A 22,730-nucleotide genomic window follows, 5' to 3' on the forward strand; every position below is an offset into this window, starting at 1 on the left:
GTTAAGTGTTCTGTGTTTTTTTTTTTTTTAGCTTGAGTATACTTTTTATGTTATTAACATGACTGTGGATGCCATATGTTGGATTCAATGATCTGAAATTTCAGAATATTCAGCAAGTTATGAGATGAGGCTGAAAAAGATTCATAAAAATAATTTATTCACACTTCCATAATGTTGGGTTACAACTGAAAAGTAAAATGTGAAATAGGAGAAAAGTGAAAATGATAGAGAAAATACTGCTGGCTGTCAATAAAAATGCTACTTCTTGAGGAGAGAAACAGAAAATAAATTTAAAAAAGTTTATTCAACTCTGATGCCATCTATAAGACTGTGTTTGATTATAAATTTCCAATTTTTTTGAGTCATCAATATTCTGACTGGTTTAATGCAGCCCACCACGAATTTCTCTCTTCTGCCAACCTCTTCATCTCTGAGAAGCACTTGCAACCTATGTCCTCAATTATGTATTCCAGTCTCTGTCTTCCTCTACAGTTTTGCCCTCTGCAGCTCCCTCTAATACCATGGAAGTCAGTCCCTGATGTAACAGACGTCCTATCGCCCTGTCCCTTCTCCTTGTCAGTGTTTTCCATATATTCCTTTCCTCTCCGATTCTGCACAGAACCTCCCCATTTCTGACCTTACCAGTCCACTTTCATACACATTAATGAATTTTTTGCATTACTTATTTTTAGTATCAACAGACATAATTGAAGTTGAGCAAAATTTTATTTGAAAACTACATTATTTTAGGTTGTTTAGGTAACTGTAGCCAAGGACCAGTATACGACTCCTCTCAAAGTCATCCAGGTATAAAGAACTTTTAGCAGCCTGGGACTGCACAAAAGTAATCCTCGTCTCTCCTGTTTGTCACTTTATTGTGCAAAATACCAACTGGAATGCAGATATTCAGTGCTCTCCAGCTCTGTGTGGTGATGAGTTGCACCGTCAGGCTTTGAGAAGGTCCTAATCCTGGAGAGCACATTTTCCCCTCTCTTACAGTGCACAAAATAGTATTTTCTTTGTCGACTTATGTGCTCGAGTTTAAGGGGGAAACCACATTAAGAGGCTGTTTGACATTGAGTTTTGGGATTTTTTTGGTTGGGAAGAATTAATTAGAATTTAATCAAATTTAGACATCATTTCATTCATATTTCAAACAGATTTTGTGAATTTTTTTGAATAATTTCAGCAAAAAATAACAAAGGTACGCTGTGATCTTTTGCTGAAGTTTGTGAGTATAGTTCTCCAATTGCATGCAGTGCAGCCATTCCAATGTCCCCCATTAAAATAAATTCTCCTTTTTGAGACTAGGAAGGCTATCAGGACTGCAGGGAAGTCGTCTTGGGGGAGATGTAGAACGTCACGATGTGTAAGCGACCCAGAGAGGGGCTTTTTGCTCTCAGGATAATGAGCTCAAGATTGGCTAAGTGGGGTGGTGGGCCAATTCGGACAGCGGGGAAGTCAGCACTGTGGAAGACTGCCGCCCCTCCTCTATTCGCTCAGGTTTGCGAAGTTCTGTGTATAGTGTCATGTTGGCGAGATGGAGAGGGTTAGGACCGGCACGGACTTTGGCAAGTCCTATTAGGCGGAGGTTATTTGAGTTAACCATTCGCTCTATTAGGGGCTGTTTTCCATTCACATTAAGGAAGGCGATGGTAGTTTTATTGTCAATTGGCCGAGCTTCCATCTTCAGAGTGTTGCTGTGCGGTTGGCGGATGAGAAGTTTGTGGGGATAGGGTTGGGGGGTCGGCATCACGGTCGGTTGTCGGGAAAAGTATGGTTGCCTGTATCAATTGCAAACCGCCTGTGTGGACCATGGGCAAGGATTGTTACTTTGTGGTTGAGGAATGATTTTGCCGCCTCTGTCATCGCTTTCCCTATTTGGTCACGTGTGTCAGGCATGACGTTCGTTAAGACCATTGCAGTTGCTCTAATGTAGTCCTCTACCATTACAAATTATCGAGTGGGGGCAAAGTCGACACCGAGTTGAGCTGGAGAGTCCGTGCATCATACCTCTTGTATTCTTTCTGGTGCAAGAGGGGCCTTGGGGAATTTGGGGCAGTCTTTAGCCAGTGATGGATGGTTCCCTCCACAGTTAGCACATTTTGGCTCTTTGCTTGGGCAATCTTTTATCAGATGGTGCCCCAGCATTTGAACTCGTCCTTGCAATCTTCAATTGTGTGCTCGTAACTGAAGCATTTGAGGCATTTTTTGGGGAGCGTGGATTGGGTGGAGGATGGCTCGGCTCGGTGGAATTTACTAAAGAGGCGGAAGCCGTTTTTTAGAAGTCTGTCCTGCGAGTCTTTGTCAGAGGAGAATACTCCGACGAGGTCGGTCAGCTTGCTGGTTTCCTGTGAGCTGACTCTGATTAAGTTATGAAACACGTGACCTTGTTTAGTTAGGCCCTCTTTGATGTCCTAAATTGTTCCATCTCCACTTTTGTGATGACCACTGAGTATGACGTGAGGCATGGGAGTCGTGCTGGGTTTGGTCTCGTTTGATCTGCACAAGCTTGCAAGAGGCCCTGGGGGTGGCAGTTAGGGAATAATTCGGTCTCTACGAGTCGTTTTAGTTCCGGCTCATGAGTTTCGGTTTCGGCAACTCCGTCCCGCCTGACGTACAGGTTGGAGATCGCAGAGTAGGTAAACTGTTTTAGTTCAGTACGGAGGGATTTCTGGGTGACTCCTGCTGTTAGGTTGTGCAGCTCCAGTTTGTATGGGGCGGCATTGGGTGGCTGGTTGTGACTGAAGGCAGTGGTCGGGGCTGTTGGGTGACTTGCCCTGTGGGGGGCTGGAGGTGGGGAGACAGGGGGACGAGGTGGAGAGGATGCAATTTGGGGGTAGGGTGGTAGTTGATGGGAGGGGTTGGCAGTGCCAGCGTGCAGGGAGCTTGGCTGGCAACTGGTGGGGTCATTGGGTGGAGGGAGAGCAGGTTGGGGTTTGTCATTGCAGGTAGTGGGGTTCTTCTGTGGGGTTGGGTTTGTGGCAGGGGCCGAGTGTGCCGGGGTTTACTCTTGGAAATTGGTCCTCTCCTGTACTGAGCCTCGGCCGCAGCAAACGCGGGCAGGTCTCTTCGCGGAGAGGGCTTTGGCTTGCAGAATCTTTATCTGACCGGCCCTAGATCTGGCTTTCCGGAATCGCTGTGCCCTGTCCTCTACAGTCGGACCTAAGTGTCACTGGGTGGATAGTAACACGTTAGTCACACGACAAAAGTGCTTTGCACACGACACTTGAATTGACTGCATCAGTAGACCGACACAGTGTGGTGTAGGTGGTGGCGATGGCAGTGGCGCGGACATTCCCGAGCTGTAGTGGTAGCGCACGATCTCTGGTGGTGACCCAGGAATTACCAGAGCACCAGCAGCGGCAGAACATGGTGCACCCTCTCTCAGCCGCTTAGCGACTGGCAGCTGAGTGGCAGAGGCAGCACACACCCTTAGTCCTTGTACACATGATAGCATTGCAACGCGCGTTATAGGCAGCGCGTTACAACCCGCGCTGTTGGAAAAACAATCAACCGTTGACCGCGTACACATGCAGCGCGCACTTCGAAATGACGCCACGTCGTAACGCGCGTCTCGAAGGTTCCTCGAGGATTGCACGTCCGCCGCGCGCCTCGAGTTCCTAGTAGTGGGTTTGGGTGTACACGTGCATTCAGTCTAGCGCGCACTTTGGAGCTCTCATCGTGGAGGAACATACGTTTGACACTGAGATCTTCATTGAAGAAGTGAAAAGTCATCCTGTGATATGGGGTATGGGAAGTGCGGACTACAAGAACAGAGTATTAAAAAAATCAGCGTGGCAGCAATTGGTTGATTTGTTTGCTGAAGAGGGTTGTTCAGAGGAACAGAAGAAAATTTAGTCATATGTTAAAGCAGTTACTATTTAATAGCATTACTTATAATAGAGCATAATGCGAATAATTATGTGTAAAATTGAATAATTAACATACAAATAAACATTTGTATATGTAACTACTGACTAAGCCTATTTGGATGTAATATCTGTCAAAGGTAACTAAAGATAGTTATTTATGTTATCTTAATTTTATTTACAGAAAGTTGTTAACATGTCTATCACAAATAATGTATAATATCGAATCAATATCTACAGAGAAATGCATGACAGAAAAATATTTAATTGTTCATAATTACACTGTATTGTTCTAATGGGCAATGTAATGTTGTATTATTAACATATACTTGTCTCATAAGTGTTCGCAATTGCACTCTTGTTTACACCATTTTATCTTGCCACGGTAACTTGCCTTCGCTGATGAAGTAACGAGCAAATCTGTCCCTTACTTCTTTTGCATACATGTTGGGCCGTGGAGAAGTTACTCCAGACAAGTTAACGAATGGCGCCTTATAAAATGTATCTTCATACCTGTACCCATCTCGTTGTCATACATAGTTATGCGACACACAACATGCCAAAACTATACTTTCTGCAAGTTCTAAACTGACATTTAGAGGCCTATGAAATATTCTCCATTTGTTTGCCATGATACTGAAGGTACATTCAATATACCTGCGAGATCTTGACAATCGGTATTTTAAAACTCTTTTAATATGAGACAATAATTTTCCAAGTATGGACACATGATGTGTTTTGACAGACCGAACATATCATCTGATACAAAAACATGAGGCGACGGTGAAATGTCCACATTTGAAATTGGTTTTGCCTGTGGAATATTCAATGTACCTTCTATGAGTTTTTTGTAAAATATTGATTCCTGGAAAACTAATGAATAATTACTTTTGCCATAGGAACCAACATCCACAAACAAAAAACGGTAGTTAGCATCACAAACAGCTAGTAGTACAATTGAATGAAAATGTTTGTAGTTGTAAAAAAGGGACCCTGAATCATTGGGTTGCACAATACGAACATGTTTACAGTCCAGTGCTCCAAGGCAGTTAGGAAAGTTGCCATACTTTAGAAAGTCGTTACTAACTTGTTCCCACTTGTCTTCTGTCATAGGCGGTATACAAATTGTTTTCAATTTGTTCCATATTACTGCACAAACTTGATGGATTATGTTCCCTATGGTTGACTTTCCTACTCTGTAATTGTAATGAAGTTCAGCAAAAGAACATCCTGTTGCCAGATACCTGGAAAAAACATGTTAAATTTTTACTGTGTTAATTGACTACAAAGTTTACAAGCTTTTTTTTTTTTTTTTTTGGAACAACTTTGCAAAAGAGATGGAAGAGTCTACGTGACAATGTTACCAGAGAATTAAAGAGGAGGAGGACCAAGATATCAGGATCTGGAGCAAGCAGCTCTACTCCTTATATATATTTCTCACAGCTCCAATTTTTAGAAAATACAGTAAGTAATAAGGAGACTACCAGTAATCTTGATGACCATGGCCAGGACACAGTCATCTTGGAGGAGCAGGAAGCAGCTACTGACGATTTGAACAGGCCTGAACAAAGTACCAAAAACCCAGTAAGTAAGAAAAAAAAAAAAGTTAAATCCAGTTGATAAACATTTTTCGGACATTTTAAACAAAAGTATTTTGCTAAGAGAACAAAGAGAAATGGAAAAAAATAACAAAGATGAGGACAAACTCTTTTATCTCTCTCTGTACAAGAAACTGAAGAAAGTGCCTGAACACGGTAAAATTAGAACGAAAATTCAGTTACTTGAAACAATACAAAGAGCCCTAGATTTCTACAACGTAACTGCGATTAATGAGACACGTGGACCTGGGCACTACCAACCACTCTCCAGTATGCAACATGGCCAAGTATACCCAGGTGCTTTTCCAGCCCAAGCTTCTCAGTCTCCACAAGTACCGGCCACCTCACAAGCAGGGTCTGAACATCAACATACAGTATGGCCAGGTACACTCGGGAGCTTCTCCAACTCAGACCCCACGACGACCACAAGAGGCCGCCACACCAGCAGATAGTTGCACTTCTCTACAAAGTTCTGAAATATTGGATTTGTACTATAACTGAAGGATTTTCTTTACTTTAAAAAAGAATAAAAATTTAAATTGATGTCTTGTCAATTTGTTATTTTATATACAATAATTTATACCGTACATGTAATATCAGTTTATAAATAAACTTACCTCAATGTGATTACGAGTTTCTCTTCTGGTGAAATACTGTACCTAACGTAGTTTCCACTAGGTGCCAGGTCATCATGAACTATGTTTAATAACTCGTCAAAGGACGCAATCGACATTCTTAAGTAATTAAAAAACTTTGGCGCATGTTTTCTTAGATTTGGGTACAGAGTTACAAAAGATCCGTGAGTTAATTTGTCATGTAAAATCGGATGTACCCAGTACTGTCTTTGCCTTCATCTCCGTTCTTTAAGCCTGCGGTGCATAATCCAAAGACATACTGCCTCTTCAACTAAACTGGAGTTCAACGCGGCGTCAGTGCCGTACGTATGTACATGCCATTTTCTCTGACGCGCGTTGCAACGCTATCATGTGTACATAGCCCAAGTGTCCTGCTAATAAAACGCAGACTTTGGTTAGCCTTCCCCACAACATTTTGTGTGTGTTCCTTCCAATTTAAGTTGTTCGTAATTGTAATTCCTAGGTATTTAGTTGCATTTACGGCTTTTGGATTAGACTGATTTATCGTGTAACCGAAGTTTAACGAGTTCCTTTTAGCACTCATGTGGATGACCTCACACTTTTCGTTATTCAGGGTTCTGCCACTTTTTGCACCATTCACTTATTTTTTCTAAACCGTTTTGCAGTTTGTTTTGATCTTCTGGTGACTTTATTAGTCGATAAACGACAGCGTCATCTGCAAACAACCGAAGACGGCTGGTCAGATTGTCTCCCAAATCGTTTATATAGATAAGGAACAGCAAAGTGCCTATAACACTACCTTGGGGAACGCCAGAAATCACTTCTGTTTTACTCGATGACTTTCCGTCAGTTACTACGAACTGTGACCTCTCTGACAGGAAATCACAAAACCAGTAACATAACTGAGACGATATTCCATAAGCACGCATAAAGACAACATTACTCGGCACCAGTAACGATACGGGATAGGAATGGTCAGTGTTGTTCACGAGCCAATTGATGACGATCAGAGCTACACATACGGTCACACACTGATTATTTTTGATTTTGGCTTAGAGAATGCGGTATTCATACACCCGATTTTTGAACCTTCCCTGCTGCATACAAATGTCGCATAATGGTGGAAGGATCACAGTTGATCACAATGGCAGCTCGCGAGTACACTGACGTGGATAATTGTGGATCAAGGCGTGTACACAATCTTCATCAAACTGCAAAGGTCTTCCTGAACGTGGAGAGTCACCAATGTTAAAACGAGAAAACAATTTTCTTGTCGCGCTCTGTCCAATAACATTATCCCCATACACGGCGCAAATATTTCTGGCTGCCTCCTCTGCTGTCACTCCTCAAACAGAAGAATATGTCTGAAATGTTCCGATTTCTCCATTTGGCACTCCATTTTCTAGCGTCCACCGCTCCACTCACTATTTCCAAATGATAAAATGACAATACGTAACCTCAAATAAAAACAGTGAAATATAAATTACAAATGACAGTCGATAAATAGAGCCATAGCAACCGGAATACCAACATGCAAAATAGAAACTATACGAAGTTATGCACCAACCTAATAGATATACTGATTCACGAGAAAGGTTTATGTATTTAATTTATAAATGTTTCGTACAAGTTGTCTGAATTATGAAGAATGCCACCTAACGGACTGCCGCCATAACTGGAGAGAGTAGCAGTGTCTTGAAAGCGCAGAAAGCCACGACCAGATTCGGGTCTGTTGTGAGGGTCTGGTGGTAAAGTGTCTCGCTTGGAACGGCAAAGTTGTAGATCGAATATTGGCTGCGTCATCTTTTTTGCACTCTGTCGTTTGAGCTATTATTCATCTCTCTATGATGGGGAAATTCGCCAGAACCGAAACGTGGCGCGGATTCCATGTAACACTGTAGCACCCCTTTGGCCGGTTGGATAACTGGTTAGTGTTACGCAAGTTGCCTAAGTGATATTCAGTTGATTGTAATCGTTTCAAAACAGCTGCTTAGCAAAAAACGCGTTGTGTTACAAAACCTGTGATTTGTTTATATGAATAAAGTTTTACAGCAGCGCAGTGTATTACGCAACATTTAGTTTTCCGTGAGTTTTTCCTTTGAACTTCTGAAACTCATATGCAGCGCAATTCTCTGCGTGGTGGGACGAAAGTTATTATTTGTTTGGACACTTCCAAATTCTACTGAAGACTGTCGAGAAAGAGATTTACGCCTTTTAAAGATCATGAAGACATGAGCACGATCTCCCTGAATGGAATTCAGACATTTCTTCCTGATGAGTATACCAGTTTCCGAAATACTTATATGTTTGTGCAGGGACGCATTTCGAAGTATGCCTACAGTTTCAGACTGCCAGTTTCTGCTTCCCTCACATAAACAGTCGCAATTTGCACACTTAATGCACTGCAAATTGTTCAAACAAAGGGCACTCAGGTACTGAACTTTTGAGTATAGTAGAACTCCAATTACCAGATTAATTGGACTGGACCCATTTGAATAATCAAAAATTCGGATAATCAGGTATTTTTCTAATAAAAGGGTCTGTTATTGTTGTAGTGCTCTTCAATCCGAAGACTGGTTTGGTGCAGCTCTCCAGGCTACACTATTCTGTTCAAGCCCCTTCATTTTCGAGTAATGCAACCTACATCTTTCTGAATCTGCTTAGTGTGGTCATCTCTTGCTCTCCCTCTACGATTTTTACTCTCCGCACTTCCCTCCAATACTAAATTGATGAGCCCTTGATGCCTCAGAATGTGTCTTACCAACAGAACCCTTCTTCTAGTCAAGTTGTGCCACAAATTCCTCTTCTCCTCAATTCTGTTCAGTATCACCTCGTTAGTTACCTGATCTGCCCATCTAATCTTCAGCATTCTCGTGTAGCACAATATTTCAAAAGCTTCTTGTCTAAACTGTTTATTGTCCTTGTTTCACTTCCATACATGGCAACACTCCATACAAATACTTTCAGAAAGAACTTCCTGACACTTCTGTAATGGCGTTTCATAGTTTCGATAACAGAGTGGCCCAGTGGTTGCAACAAGTTAGTGACGTATGGTGGTAAAAAGATTGTTGTAACTAGCCATTTCCTCTTTCCAACAATTCTCCAGTAGAATGAGTTGGTACATTGTCAGCAGTCAAAAGCATTTTACCAGCTCCTTTTTCATGAGATTTTTGTTGCTTTTTCACTTCAGGGATGAAAATTTCGTCGCACCATTCAGTAAACAATGCTGCAGTCATCCAAGACTTGAGTTGGTTTTTGTAAAGGAGGGGAAGCTTTTTCGCATTTTGAAATGTTCTTAGGCTTTTGCACAAACTGCGACATAGTCGCGAATACAGTGATCCAGGTACTGTCAAATGTTTTTTGTTCCAGTCGTTGATCACAAATATCGTCGAAGGACTTTATATTCTGGTCAAAGACCGGAGTAAAAGACACTTGGACTTTTGGACTTCCCTATCAACAGAAGGGGTATTTTATGGCTTCCCGTAGAGTTCGTACAAAGCTCCGTGATACGGCCTCTATTAACTTTATGTCCTGGAGCACTACACTTCCTTTCAGATGCTAAAGGGGTTTTAGGCAGAACTTTCGAAACAAGACCCATTTCATCAGCGTTGCACAAAAACTCAAAATCGGAGGAGTCTGCTACAATTTCAAATTTTCCAATAGAATCTTTTGCAGCTTTGTAGTCTGCCGATAATTTCTCGCCACGTAAATCTAATTCACGGACACCATGTCTAAAATTTCTTAGCCATCCGTTACTTGCTTTAAGGGGAGACAGAAGGAAACTCTTATCCCTATTCTGTCAATGCTATTTCACCCTTTGAATAGGTGCACATTTGGAAAGAAATGTGTTAAAACAGTGAAATTTTTACTGATAGTATATAACGTGTATACCAGTATTTACAAGTAAAATGATCAAAATACCTCTCATGGATTCGAAGAAATAATTTTCTCATTCTTTCACTAACAAAAATTTCACTTTTTAAATACATTAATTATTATAAAATAGTTTCTGTTGGGTTGGTGGTTCTCGATGTACTCGTAATAATTTATTACTATCCTGAGTACAAATTGATTAAATTTCATATTTCTAACCCAGTTGGTTTAGAAAATAATGGTACCAGAATGTCAAAAAATGTAGTTGTGAGAAAAATCGATTTAAAGTTCAGTATTGCAATTTTACTATAGTTACTGATGAGAATTGCTTACATCTGATATTTTCCTGCACCATACTGAGCATCATCTGAATCATACTGATCTTCCTTGCTTGTCTTGGTTCCTCTTCTTTTCTGTCAATCTTCCTCTGTGCGTTTTAAATTAGCAATTTCTGCATTGCTTATTCTCTCTTTATCTATTTGTACCAAGGTTTTTGCAGTATTTCCTCTAGATTTATGCCCAACATGTCCAAAACATCCAGTTTTATTGCTACACCATAATTGAAGCACAAAATAGCATCATAAGCAACAAATTTGAGGGATCTGAAGAAATACAGGTTTTGGTAATCAGGTCCAAATGACAGAATTCACACATTGTTTTAAATTTTGCGTTTTCCCATGAACACATTTCTTCAAAAAAGTCTCTGTACAGTGTAATGGTCGCCTAGTCGTAGATATCCCTAATTGCTATAATCGCACTATTTCACTCCCATTTACGGAGCTTGTTAGCACTTGATGTTAGGTTGGCACCATTAAAATGCATTGTGGTAATCGCTGCTGCTTGCTGGATCGCTGCTGTGTCTCGATGCTGATGCTGGCTCTAAATCTGGTTGTCTAGGGTTAAAAACATGAGCTCCCTTGTTTTTTATGTGCTTTTGATGATAAAGAACGAGCGAAACCAACAAATATGTAAACTTCAAATATTTATTACTTTGGTGGCCATCTTAATTCCACTGTCCACCAAAGACCATGACACAACACAAAGTAGTACTTCCTTTACATGTTCTTTGCATTGTTTATCCATCTCAAACAATAACACACAAACACACTTTACCAAAGTGACATTCCGACTGTGCCCACGACCCTTCTTGCAGCTGATATTTATAACATTGTCAAAGAACTACTAAAAAGAGATATAGTTTATAAGTCACATGTACATCTGTTATCATAATTTGTGCAGAAAAGTTATTAATTTGCATCGAGTGACATAATTTAACATGTTATTAAAATGACACAGATTTGTTGACTTGACAGAATAATTCTTTGTTACAAAAAGGCCGTTTTTTAGAAGTTTGTCAATTGACTTCTCTAATTTGCATAAATAAGTAAATAACATGAATTATTAAGAATTACATTGGTTTTCGTCTAAAATAGGATTGATTACATGAATACTGAGTGAAAACGGTCCTAGTGAACAAATAGGTTTCACTGGGTGATTTTTATTTAACCCTTAAATGCATGATTTTTTATTTCAAGCTGTAAAAATTACCATGTTTAGTTTATAGTGCCTACATTTCGAAAAAAATATTGAAAATTTTTTTAAATTAAATTAACAAAGCACTATTGTTGAAAATCGCTTTGTAGCTGATCAGCTACATTTTGAGTTAACACCTTACGAGCCACAATAAATGTGCTTATTTTGCTCCCTCAATTTTGACCAAATCTCTCGTAATTTAATTGTTGATTATGATTAAATACTTTGTATAGGAAGGGAAAAATCCTAAAATAATAAATAGGACATTAATGTTGTAAATATTGAGCATTTATTGTATATTTTATACACTTTTATATATGAACAATAAGGTATCTAGTTCCAACAGGTTTGTACCCAAGCATGTGATAATCACTTTACATGAAAAGTTTGAAAACAGTTCTTTTGTTTGTGCAAACACAATGCAACTGCACATTTATTACACTGAACCCAGGAAAATCCCTTGCATCCTGGCATTTTGCACCTCTGTCTCACTTGCAAGTACGAAGGCAGGTGACCTACTTGATCCAGCCTTACATCTTGTGGAGGTACATGTGCTGTGGGCCCCTTTGTCTTCTTAGCTTGTATTTGGTTTTCGAGTTCATTACTTGGCCTTCCACGTTTTGCTGAAGTTTGACCTGAGCGACACAAACAGTGAGCAATTTCCATTCGAAATTCGGAGAGTTTCATAGTTCTCCTAATCCCTTTGGTTTCTGCTACTCTCCTATACAACAGCCAGGAATTGACTACTCCCATGTCCAGGAGATGGTAAAACAATCTTATATACCATTTTCGACTTTTCACAAGAATTTTATGTCGACCCATTATGCTGTCAAGAAGGTCAACACCTCCCATATGTTTATTGTAGAGCTTAATTATTTGTGGACAAGGTATTGTTATTCTTGACTTTGTTTTTTTGTCATACCTCCCTGCTTCATGAATAGGCTGCTGTCCAGCAAGTGTAGAAAGCAGCATCACACTCTTGTTATCTTTCCACACTACATTTGATATGTCGACACCATCCACTGTTGCGACGCGCTCTACTGATGCACCTCGTGCCATTTTCTTCAGCTCAGCTTCTGAAGGGAGCTTGCAGTCTGGCACTCTGTTTCTTCTGACTGTCCCAAGTGAGTAAATTCCTTGTTTATGTAACCATACAAGCAGTGGCAGACTTGTGTAATAATTGTCACAGTACAGTTTGTGGTTCATATTTCTTGGTAGTATCCTACTGAGTCGAACTACATCATTTGCACTTGCTCCCAAGTCTTCCTCCCCAGTCACTCTTTTTTCTGGTTCATTTTCATCTCCAGTGAAAATCTCAAAATCGTGGGCATAACCAGATATGCCAATAATAACAAATAATTTGTATCCATATTTATGAGGCTTGTTTGGCATGTATTGTTTCAAATAACTTCTAGCCTTTGTTGAACATATCTGTTCATCAACAGAAACACACTCCTCAACAGGTATTGTTTGAAACCGAGATCTCATCAATTCTATTATGGGTCTTATCTTGAAGAGTCTATCATGACCTTTTTCACCCCTGGGTATCATTGCACTGTTGTCATTGAAGTGAAGAAACTTACGTATTTGCTCATACTGATTCACTGTCATTGTTGTCTTGATCAGATGAGTACCAGTAACTTCTCCCCAGTAATCCCTCGTATTAGGTACATGAACTATTGACATTACGAGACAGATGCCTATAAATTTTTTTATGTCATCACAGGATAAATCTATTGGTCTATCAGGATTACACTGCACACTGTATCTATGAGACTCTTCGACAATTAGATCAAACAATTTAGATGGAAATATATGTTTGAAGAATTGGTATGGAGTATTTAAGTTTATTACTTCTTCTGGTAATGAAGTATTGCCATGAAATTTTGACTGCAGTTCGGGAATAATCAACTGTTTATCTTTCCAAACCACACTCCTGCTGTTTTTGGTAACATTTTTGCTGCTGCATGGCAGTTTCAGAGCATTATCAGACAACTGTGACGTCGATTCCTTCATTATAACATCAGATTGTCTTGATCCAGAAACATCTTCAGTCCTAATTACTGGTACTTGACTTTCTTCGTCACTACTGTCACTATCACAATCAACAGATTCTGGAGCAACATATGTCTCATCTTGAATGGAATCGTCAGAGAAACACTCAAGATCGTCATCACTGCTTAGTGGAATCTCTAACCATTCCATAAGCATTTCTTCTTGACTCTTTCGAGACATTTTTACGTCAGCGCCTGAAATGCAGTAAATGAAAAATGTAGCTGATAAGCTACATACACAAAAACAGGCCTCATTTCAAATCTATTGCAAAGACACTCGAATTAACTGTTTACACCATATCTACTTACGTTTTCAAAATGAAGAAGTAATTTTCAAACCCAGAAATCAGTGCACAAACACCAAAAACAACCTCAACTTTCCGCCAAAACACACACTTGGCAGTATGTCCACACACCTCACTGTCGAACTGCTTCAGCTCGTCCTGCCATCTATGATCGCTATGAAGAACTACTAGAAACTGCAGCGGAGTGTATACACTTAGCTACATAACGAATTTGATCGAAAATGTTTCTCCATATGGAATAAATCGAAGAAATGAGGTCTGTAGCTTATCAGCTACAGTATGCATTAAAGGGTTAAGGAGATCCAAAATACCTAAGTTGCCCACTATTTTTCGTACTTCATATTAATTATTTAGGATGAACTTAGTGTTTTTACATGATGACATTTGCTGTATCAGTGATCAAGTGATATTAACTTTTGTGTGGGTCAGTTATTCAGTATAATTTAATGGGTTGACTGTTTATGGAGACATGTTATGCAATCATTGTTAACATACACAATAACTTTTCTATAATCATAAATACTCATTAAACTGGTTGAATTTGGAGGGTATCACATACTTCGGTAAAGTAAAGCCTTTAATATGTGCCGTTACAACAGGGATCTCTAAACATAGGTTTAATTTCATTCATTACTACTGCAGGCAAAGAATGTTTGTGGTCATATGTTGCACTTCTCCTCTACTTGCACCAAGTGTCACGCACATTTGGACAAAGACAGTGCTGAGGATTTTCATTTGTGGAAAGCTTACGGAAAAAGATAGCTATTTTCATATTTTCTAAATTCTCAACATTTCTTCTTATGGCCAAGTCATAAAAATTCTGTAATCTATCTATTGTCTGTTTGTCAGGTGACCTTTACAACCTATCTTCTTACCATCTTTCAGTACTATTTTTGACTTTTCTTTTAATAATTTTCTCAACCTGGACCCCATTCCCTTCTCAGCGTGCCCAACGCATACTGATTTAGAAATTGTGACATTAGGGCCATAGGGTTATTCTGCACATACGCGGTCATAAACCTTGCTGTCATTGTATCTGACACCTCTGTTTGCCTTTGAACGATTACAAATCCTGGGAACTCCTGCTACTTCCATTCCACCACTTGGACCAGGCTAATTCATCTGACAATTATGTTCATTCTTTTTCTCAGTTTCACTGCCACATGTTTTACAGTAGTTGCTTAGAATCTCTACATCAATTGCCTTTCCTGTATCAGATGATGTAGCTGTCACAACACCAATGCACTTATTTACACTGCTTTGCGTGATGTTTCGTCTGATTTCATCAGTAATTAAATTACTCACAATATTTTTACCTCTCTTGATCACGTGCATACCATGAGTTGTGTGCAGGTTTCTATCTAGGTTACTGACGTTTGCCAAAGACACATTGCGAAATTTGTTACATACTGTTTGAAGCCTAACATTTGTTTTATGCACTTCCAAGTTCACAATAGATTGGTCCATTAGATCATGTCTCTGTGGAATGTTAACGACAATTACTTTAGTTCCAGTCAACTTACCGAGTGTTGCTTTCATGTGCCTGATAGCGTCATTTGCTTCATTTTCAGCCACATCATTTGTACCACCAATGATAACGACATAATCATTTAGGGGAGACTGGGTACAGTTGAAGCGATTTGGCTTTTATCGTTCATATTATTGTTGTTTATAAACTAATTGACAATAATGATATGTCAAATGCAAGAGCGCCGTTCCACCTACAAAACGGCTATAGCACTTTTCTTTCTGGAAAGCGTATTTTACATTATACAAATTAAAAAAAGAAAATATCCGTTTTGTTTCAACCGTCCCCATACCAGGGGTGGTTGAAACAGTGATTGGGGTCAGTTGAAACAAATGCAAATAACACAAAATATAGACTAATATTGCAACTTGTTTTATTTAAAAGTAGGCTGATTCTAGTGATATGCATAATTATGGCACTATATGATAAAATTAATCAGTCTTCAAGGTTTTAATACCTATAAAGACATTTCCAAATAACATTTGACAAGTAATGAACATTACGAAAAAACTAAAAGGAAACATTTCTTCAAACAAAAAAAACTTGCAGAACAAAATTTTTGCTTGGGGTCAATGTGAATATTCAGAGTCATAATTGTGGCGAACATAGCTAAGTCCACCTTCTGTGCATTCTTCGTGAGCCCACTGTTTACAAGTAATACACTGAATCCACTTTTCTCCAGGTCTGCTCTCTGAATATGGCGATAAGCAAACAATACAGTAGCAGTCTTTCTTTTCTGATGACATTTCCTGCTGAGTATTATTTTTTCTTCGTTTTGAAATATTTTTTTTCTTCCATCCAATCTTTTCTTCACTTGCTTAGCTTTTCTCCATTTCAATCTTGCTTCATGTTCTGTTCATAACTCCTCTTTCTCTGGGGTGTCAGTTTAAATTATTGACTTTCTAGTTTTTCACCCTTTCGGCCTATTACATTTCCTCGGGGGTGCTTTCGGTAAAGGCCGTACTGCTTCCGGTGTAAGTACAACAGCATCATTAGAAATTGCTTGTGTGCTTCTAGAGGGTCTCGGTGAAGTTTCCTGTTTGATAGGCCTAATGCTGCTGCACAGTGTAGGTGTTTTAGGTACATTCGAAATTTCTTGATGTTCATCAACGTTTTCTTGCTGGGTTGATGGAACTGGGGAGCTATTAATAGCCTGTTGTTGAACTGTTGTCTCTGCTACTAGGCCTAGTTCCTCAGTTAAAAGAGAAGGCGACAGGCCTAATGGTGGTGTTTCATCTTCAGGTGTATTTTGATTAATTACAGGAACAACTGCAGACTCAGCTGTATTTCCAGGATTGGGTCTATGCGTTGCAAATGCAGGAGCAAAATTGAGCTCATTAAACAGCTGCCAGTTATATGGGTAAATTCCTGCTTTGCGAAAGCCGGCTTGAATGTTGGAAGATGTCAGAGCTACAATCCCCGGAATGTCATAGATTGACATTGTTTTTCTTGGATGGTTTCGCATCCACGCATCGCAGGTCGAGTTTACAGCCTTCTTGAAAGGGCCATATGCAGATCGATCGAGTGGCTGGAGTTTGTGAGAACAATGGGGAGGGAAAGACACTAAGGCAATGCCATTGTTCTTGCAAAAATCCAGTGCCTCAATATGAATGTGTGAGGATTGGTTATCAAGTATGAGGAACACTTTTTGAGATGGAGATACATTTGCGTGCTTCTTGAAGTGTTCCAGGAAATTCATATATGATTCATCCTGTATCCAACCAGAGGGATTTGCAGTTCCAGCAGACCCTACTGGCCCACCCCTAACAAAATGGTCTTGGTAACGCACTCGTGGAAAAACGAAGAATGGAGGAATAACATTGCCAATGGCGTTTGCTGCAAAGGTTACTGTCACTAAACTACCCCTTTCAGCTGAAGTTACTGAACCTACTTGATGAGCACCGCATCTGGCTAAAACTCTGTCTGGTTTTTGAACAGTGGTTATGCCTGTCTCATCAGTTCTATATATGTCTTGAGGTTCAAAGTTATGACGATCCATGACAATGGCCAAATTGTCATAGAAAGCATCGACGTTAGTTTTATTAAAGCTAGTCGCCCTTGGTAGGCTTGTAGCTTGCGCAGCGCGTATGTACAGTTCAGGGTTTCTTCTCATAAACATCCGAAACCATTCCTCACCAGCCATTTCATTGTCGTCCTAAGTTGGAGGTCGTGATAAATTATACTTAATATTAAGTTCGTAAGCCAATTTTCTCACCTCTTTTTTAGACAGACCAAAATATACGACGTTTCTCCAGAAAATACGTACATAAGTTGAATAATAACTTTATTTTTCAATTATTCAGGTATTAGAATATGGTCTTCTTCAAAGTACTCGCTCTGAGACGCGATACACTTCTGCCAACACCGTTTCCACTGTTGATAACATTGCTGAAAGTCTTCAGTTGTGATGTTGTTCAGTTGCCGTGTCGTTTCCGCCTTGATGGCTTCCACATCTCCCAAGTGCCGCCCCCGAAGCACTATTTTGCATTTCGGGAACATGAAGAAGTCACACGGGGCTAAATCGGGTGAATAAGGCGGGTGGTCTGTCACGGTGACTGAGCTTCGGGCCAAAAACTCGCGCACAACGAGCGACGTGTGAGCGAGCGCATTGTCGTGACGAAGGATCCACCTGCCCCCTTTTGCCAACTCCGGTCGAACTCGGGCCACACGAGCTCTGAGACGTGTCAGAACTTCAACGTAAAAATTTCCGTTCACTCTCTGGCCGGGAGGGACAAATTCCTTGTGAACAATGCCCCTAGAATCAAAGAAAACAATCAACATTGGAGCTTGATTTTCGCGACTTTTGTGTTCTCGGTTCTCCTGCTAGTTTCCATTCCTTGCTTTGAATTTAAGCTCCACATCGAATTCGTAAAACCAGGACTCGTCTCCAGTGATGACTCGGTTGAGAAAGTCCCCTCGTTCCTCTGCTTCCAATCAATCCTCACAGCACTCAACCCTCTGCTTTCTGTTCTGGCGTCAAGAGCTTCGGTACGATTTTCGCACACAATTTCTTCATTTCAAGTTTTTGTGTCAGGATTTCGTGAACGATTGTTTTGGGGATTGACAGCTCGTCAGCAATCATTCTGACTGTCAATCTACGGTCTTTAAGAACACAAGCTCGAATTCGTTCAACATTTTCATCGGAACTCGATGTCGACGGGCGTCCTGGGCGAGGGTCATCGTTCACTTCTTCTCGGCCATCCCGGAACCTTTTTAACCACTTGTTCACGGTCGAGAGAATTGTCTCCGTAAACCTGTTTCAAACACTCAAAAATCTCACGGCCATTCTTGCCTAGCTTCGCAAGAAACTTGATGTTGACGCGCTGTTCCTCAATCAGAGAGCACTCCATGCCGACGGCAGGTGAAAAAGGGTAACTGTCAACAAGCTGCCGCACACTCCCACCTTCACGCAGAGAGCTCTGACTCGAACTGAGCGTTGATGAGATTGATTACAGCAGTAGTCCCACCTGGCGGTGACTGCAACGTGTAACATAGACATTATTCAACTTTTATACGTATTTTCCGGACAGACCACGTATATCAGCACATCGCATCAAATATTTTGATAGATCTTGTTCTTCTATAAAAACTTTGCTCGGGGCTCTGTATCCTGTACCTTCATCGTCCTGGCCAGTCGCGTCTAGCTTTCGTATGTACCGGAGTAGAGAACAGTGGTCTATTCCATGCTTGTCCGCTGCTTAACGTAGTGAGTTTCCTGCTTTCACCTCTTCATATGCATCCTTATACTTCGACAAATCAACCTGCCCTCTGGAAGTCTTCCTCACCCTAACCTCGGCATCTACAAAACAAAACGAAACATATTTTCTGTTTCAGCCGTACCCACAAAAATTGTTTCAACCGTCCCCAACCCCACCTTTGAAACAAGACAGTTTATAGGAATGGTAGCCGGCCACTGGTGGCCGAGCGGTTCTGGCGCTACAGTCTGGAACCGCGCGACCGCTACGGTCGCAGGTTCGAATTCTGCTTCGGGCATGAATGTGTGTGTTGTCCTTAGGTTAGTTAGGTTTAAGTAGTTCTAAGTTCTAGGGGACTTATGACCTCAGCAGTTGAGTCCCATAGTGCTCAGAGCCATTTGAACCATTAGGAATGGTAGTAATAATAACAACGCATTAAAACTAGTCATTATTCCGAATTCTACAAGCTTCATTAAAGGCACAATCACACCCTTAGTACTTTGACTTAAATAAAGTACACAATATTAGCATAAAAGCCAGAAGAAAAATACTTACTTTTCTGTGTAGAAAAACAATACGGCCTCCTGTACGCGACGACAATGCACGGGGAGTAGCGCAACACTGAGATTCGTGTTCGGAATTGTCGTCCGCTCTTCTGTTCCATTAGGCCAGCCACTCCCTGAATAACAGTTCCAGAGATATTAGCTTTGTTTCAACCGTGCTGTTTTTCAACTGTACCCAGTCTCCCCTACTGAGAACGATTCACTGTCTTGCACACACGGCTTCACTACTGCAGGTTGAATGTGAGCCACAGCTGTGAAGTCGTCTTGGATATTCGCGATGTTTTGAGCTATTTCGTGACCGTAACTGTCTCCATATGTAGGAATCCGGCCCTTCTTGTACGAGGTGCATTCAAGTTCTAAGGCCTCCGATTCTTTTTGTAATTAACTACTCACCCGAAATCGATGAAACTGGCGTTACTTCTCGGCGTAATCGCCCTGCAGACGTACACATTTTTCGCAACGGTGACGCCATGATTCCATGGCAGCGGCGAAGGCTTCTTTAGGAGTCTGTTTTGACCACTGGAAAATCGCTGAGGCAATAGCAGCACGGCTGGTGAATGTGCGGCCACGGAGAGTGTCTTTCATTGTTGGAAAAAGCCAAAAGTCACTAGGAGCCAGGTCAGGTGAGTAGTGAGCATGAGGAATCACTTCAAAGTTGTTATCACGAAGAAACTGTTGCGTAACGTTAGCTCGATGTGCGGGTGCGTTGTCTTGGTGAAACAGCACACACGCAGCCCTTCCCGGACGTTTTTGTTGCAGTGCAGGAAGGAATTTGTTGAAACTTCCTGGCAGATTAAAACTGTGTGCCCGACCGAGACTCGAACTCGCTGTGAGTACCGGGCGTGAGTCGTGCTTCGGTAGCTCAGATGGTAGAGCACTTGCCCGCGAAAGGCAAAGGTCCCGAGTTCGAGTCTCGGTCGGGCACACAGTTTTAATCTGCCAGGAAGTTTCATATCAGCGCACACTCCGCTGCAGAGTGAAAATCTCGTTCTGGAAGGAATTTGTTCTTCAAATCATTTTCGTAGGATGCACGAAATCACAGATCGCCACATGTTCACTTACGCCGATGTATACCTCGTAATTCGTACTCACACAAATAATCGTAGCACTTCCAGTTCACCAAATACATGCTTGCACATTTGCACTATTAAACAATACTGTTTGTCGAAATAAATCGGCGCGAAAAAAATTCTTACTCAAACGACCCCATGGGCCACCCACAACTGGGGCTCGCTCGCCACCCACACGCTCACCGACTGCCGAACGATTATTTTTTTTTTATTTTTTTTCTCCATATGGAGGAAGTCGGGCGCATGGAGAACCTATTGCTCTTTGGTGCCTTAGCTTAGATTAGCTTAGCTTAGCTTATGTTGTTCTGTTGGGACACCATTTATTTGTTGAGACAGGGAAATATTCTCTATAGGTTCCTGTTAATTCCTATGTTTTCTGTTTTTCTGGTGAGAGGAAGTGACGACCCTGGCATTTGCCCAAGTGCTAAGGGAAACCTCTCGAAAACCTTAGCAAGGGTCCCTGTATTTGATGTTGTCATCTTCTGCCTTTGTTCTTCTACTTACTATGTGTGTTAATCTTCTATGAGGTGGCTGATTAAGTTGGTTCTGTTGTTGTTGTCATTGCTGTTGTCGTTGAAAGCAATGCATTCTTTTATTGTTTTGGGTGGAAAAGCATATTTGTGTTCTGGAAAGTTAAATTCCGTTGGTGTATAGTTGAGTAGTTCAGTCGTTAGTGTTCTGTTGGTTTCTCTGTTTTATCCTATTTTTTCCGTAAGTTGGATCCATCTCTCTTTTATTGGGGAGACCTTCGTGCTTTGGTAGACTGTGTTATTCTCTGTTCTCCTATCTAGTCTTCCTGCAATGCGAAGGATTTTTCTCTCTAGAGCTTGTAGTTTCTGCGTGTTATTTTTGTTTGTCATCCAAACTGGGACGGCGTGCTCGAGGACTGGACGTATAAACGCCTTGTACGTGTGGGTTAGAGTGTCATTGTTGGCACCATTTGCTCTGCCCCTTATAAGTTTGATGAGATTACATCCGTTGTTTGCTTTATGGGTTATTTTACTAGTGTGCGGGATCCATGACATCATGTAATCAAGGGTCGTTCCTAGATATGTAGCTGTGTCTTGTGGTTTGAGGGTCTCTCCCTATAGTCTTATTTTGAGTTTTTGTGGTTGTTGTTCTCTCCGACTTGAGAATTGTTTGTGGTTGAATAGTACCATCTGAGTTTTTTGGGGGTTTGGTTTTATTCGCCATTTTTTAGGCCATGTTTCGAGTTGGGTGATGTAATTGTTGTTCTTCCGGTTGATCTCCTCGATTGTTTGTGCTGGGCACCAGTAGGCTGTGTTATCAGCGTTCCAACTTGTTATGTGCGGTATATCTGAAGTATATAAACTGTATAGGAGAGGCGACAGAATTGCTCCTTGCGGCACGCCTGCTCTGGGAAAAATGCTTGTGAGTGGGTTTCATTTACATATACTCTAGATGGCCTGTTGTCTAAGATGTTTGTTAAAAGCATCGTTAGCTGGGTTGGCACACCCATCTGGTGGAGTTTGTACTAAAGTCCCTTGTGCCACCCTTTATCAAAAGCTCTTTCTATGTCTAAGAAGAGAGCTGGGGCATAATTCGTCAGGTTTAGTCCTTCTGTGATGCCGCTGCAGATTCGGATTATAGGGTCAATTGTTGAATGTTGTTTCCTGAAGCCTGCCTGGGTTTTCAGAATGATGATGTTTTTCTCTGCAAATTTGAAGAGCCTGTTGTTGATGAATTTTTTCGAATCCTTTTCCTGTTACCGACAGTAGTGTAATAGGCCTGTAGGATTTGGGGTTGTTTGGTGGTTTTCCTGGTTTCGGGATCATTATAATTTTGGCTTCCTTCCACATTGTCAGTATGGTTTGTAGTTTTAGGGCGGCATTGTAAATGTCGTTAAGGCAGTCTAGTATTTGTTTTCGCAGTGCTAGCCGGAGTTGTGCGATTTTGTCGAGACCAGGTGCACTGTTTTTCCCTTTTAGTAGTGACTGTTGATCTCTTCTTCAGTTATTGTGGCTGTGAGTTTGGATTCCTCTTCGTTGGGGACGTTTTGTGAGTGTAGTATGGATTCAAGGT

The 22,730-nt window shown here is 40.9% G+C and overlaps 1 protein-coding gene across 1 annotated transcript; it reads right to left on the reverse strand.

The window, feature by feature from the left end:
* Window positions 1–3,172: 3,172 nt before the first annotated feature.
* On the reverse strand, window positions 3,173–13,707 carry LOC124718752 (piggyBac transposable element-derived protein 4-like). Its single transcript, XM_047244366.1, has 2 exons — window positions 12,395–13,707; window positions 3,173–3,497 (listed from the first exon to the last, which is right to left on the reverse strand). The coding sequence occupies exons 1-2, from the start codon at window positions 13,705–13,707 to the stop codon at window positions 3,173–3,175; spliced, it is 1,638 nt and encodes a 545-aa protein (XP_047100322.1).
* Window positions 13,708–22,730: the final 9,023 nt, after the last annotated feature.

Source organism: Schistocerca piceifrons, chromosome 10, assembly GCF_021461385.2.
Source record: "Schistocerca piceifrons isolate TAMUIC-IGC-003096 chromosome 10, iqSchPice1.1, whole genome shotgun sequence".
Classification (NCBI taxonomy): Eukaryota; Metazoa; Arthropoda; class Insecta; order Orthoptera; family Acrididae; genus Schistocerca; species Schistocerca piceifrons.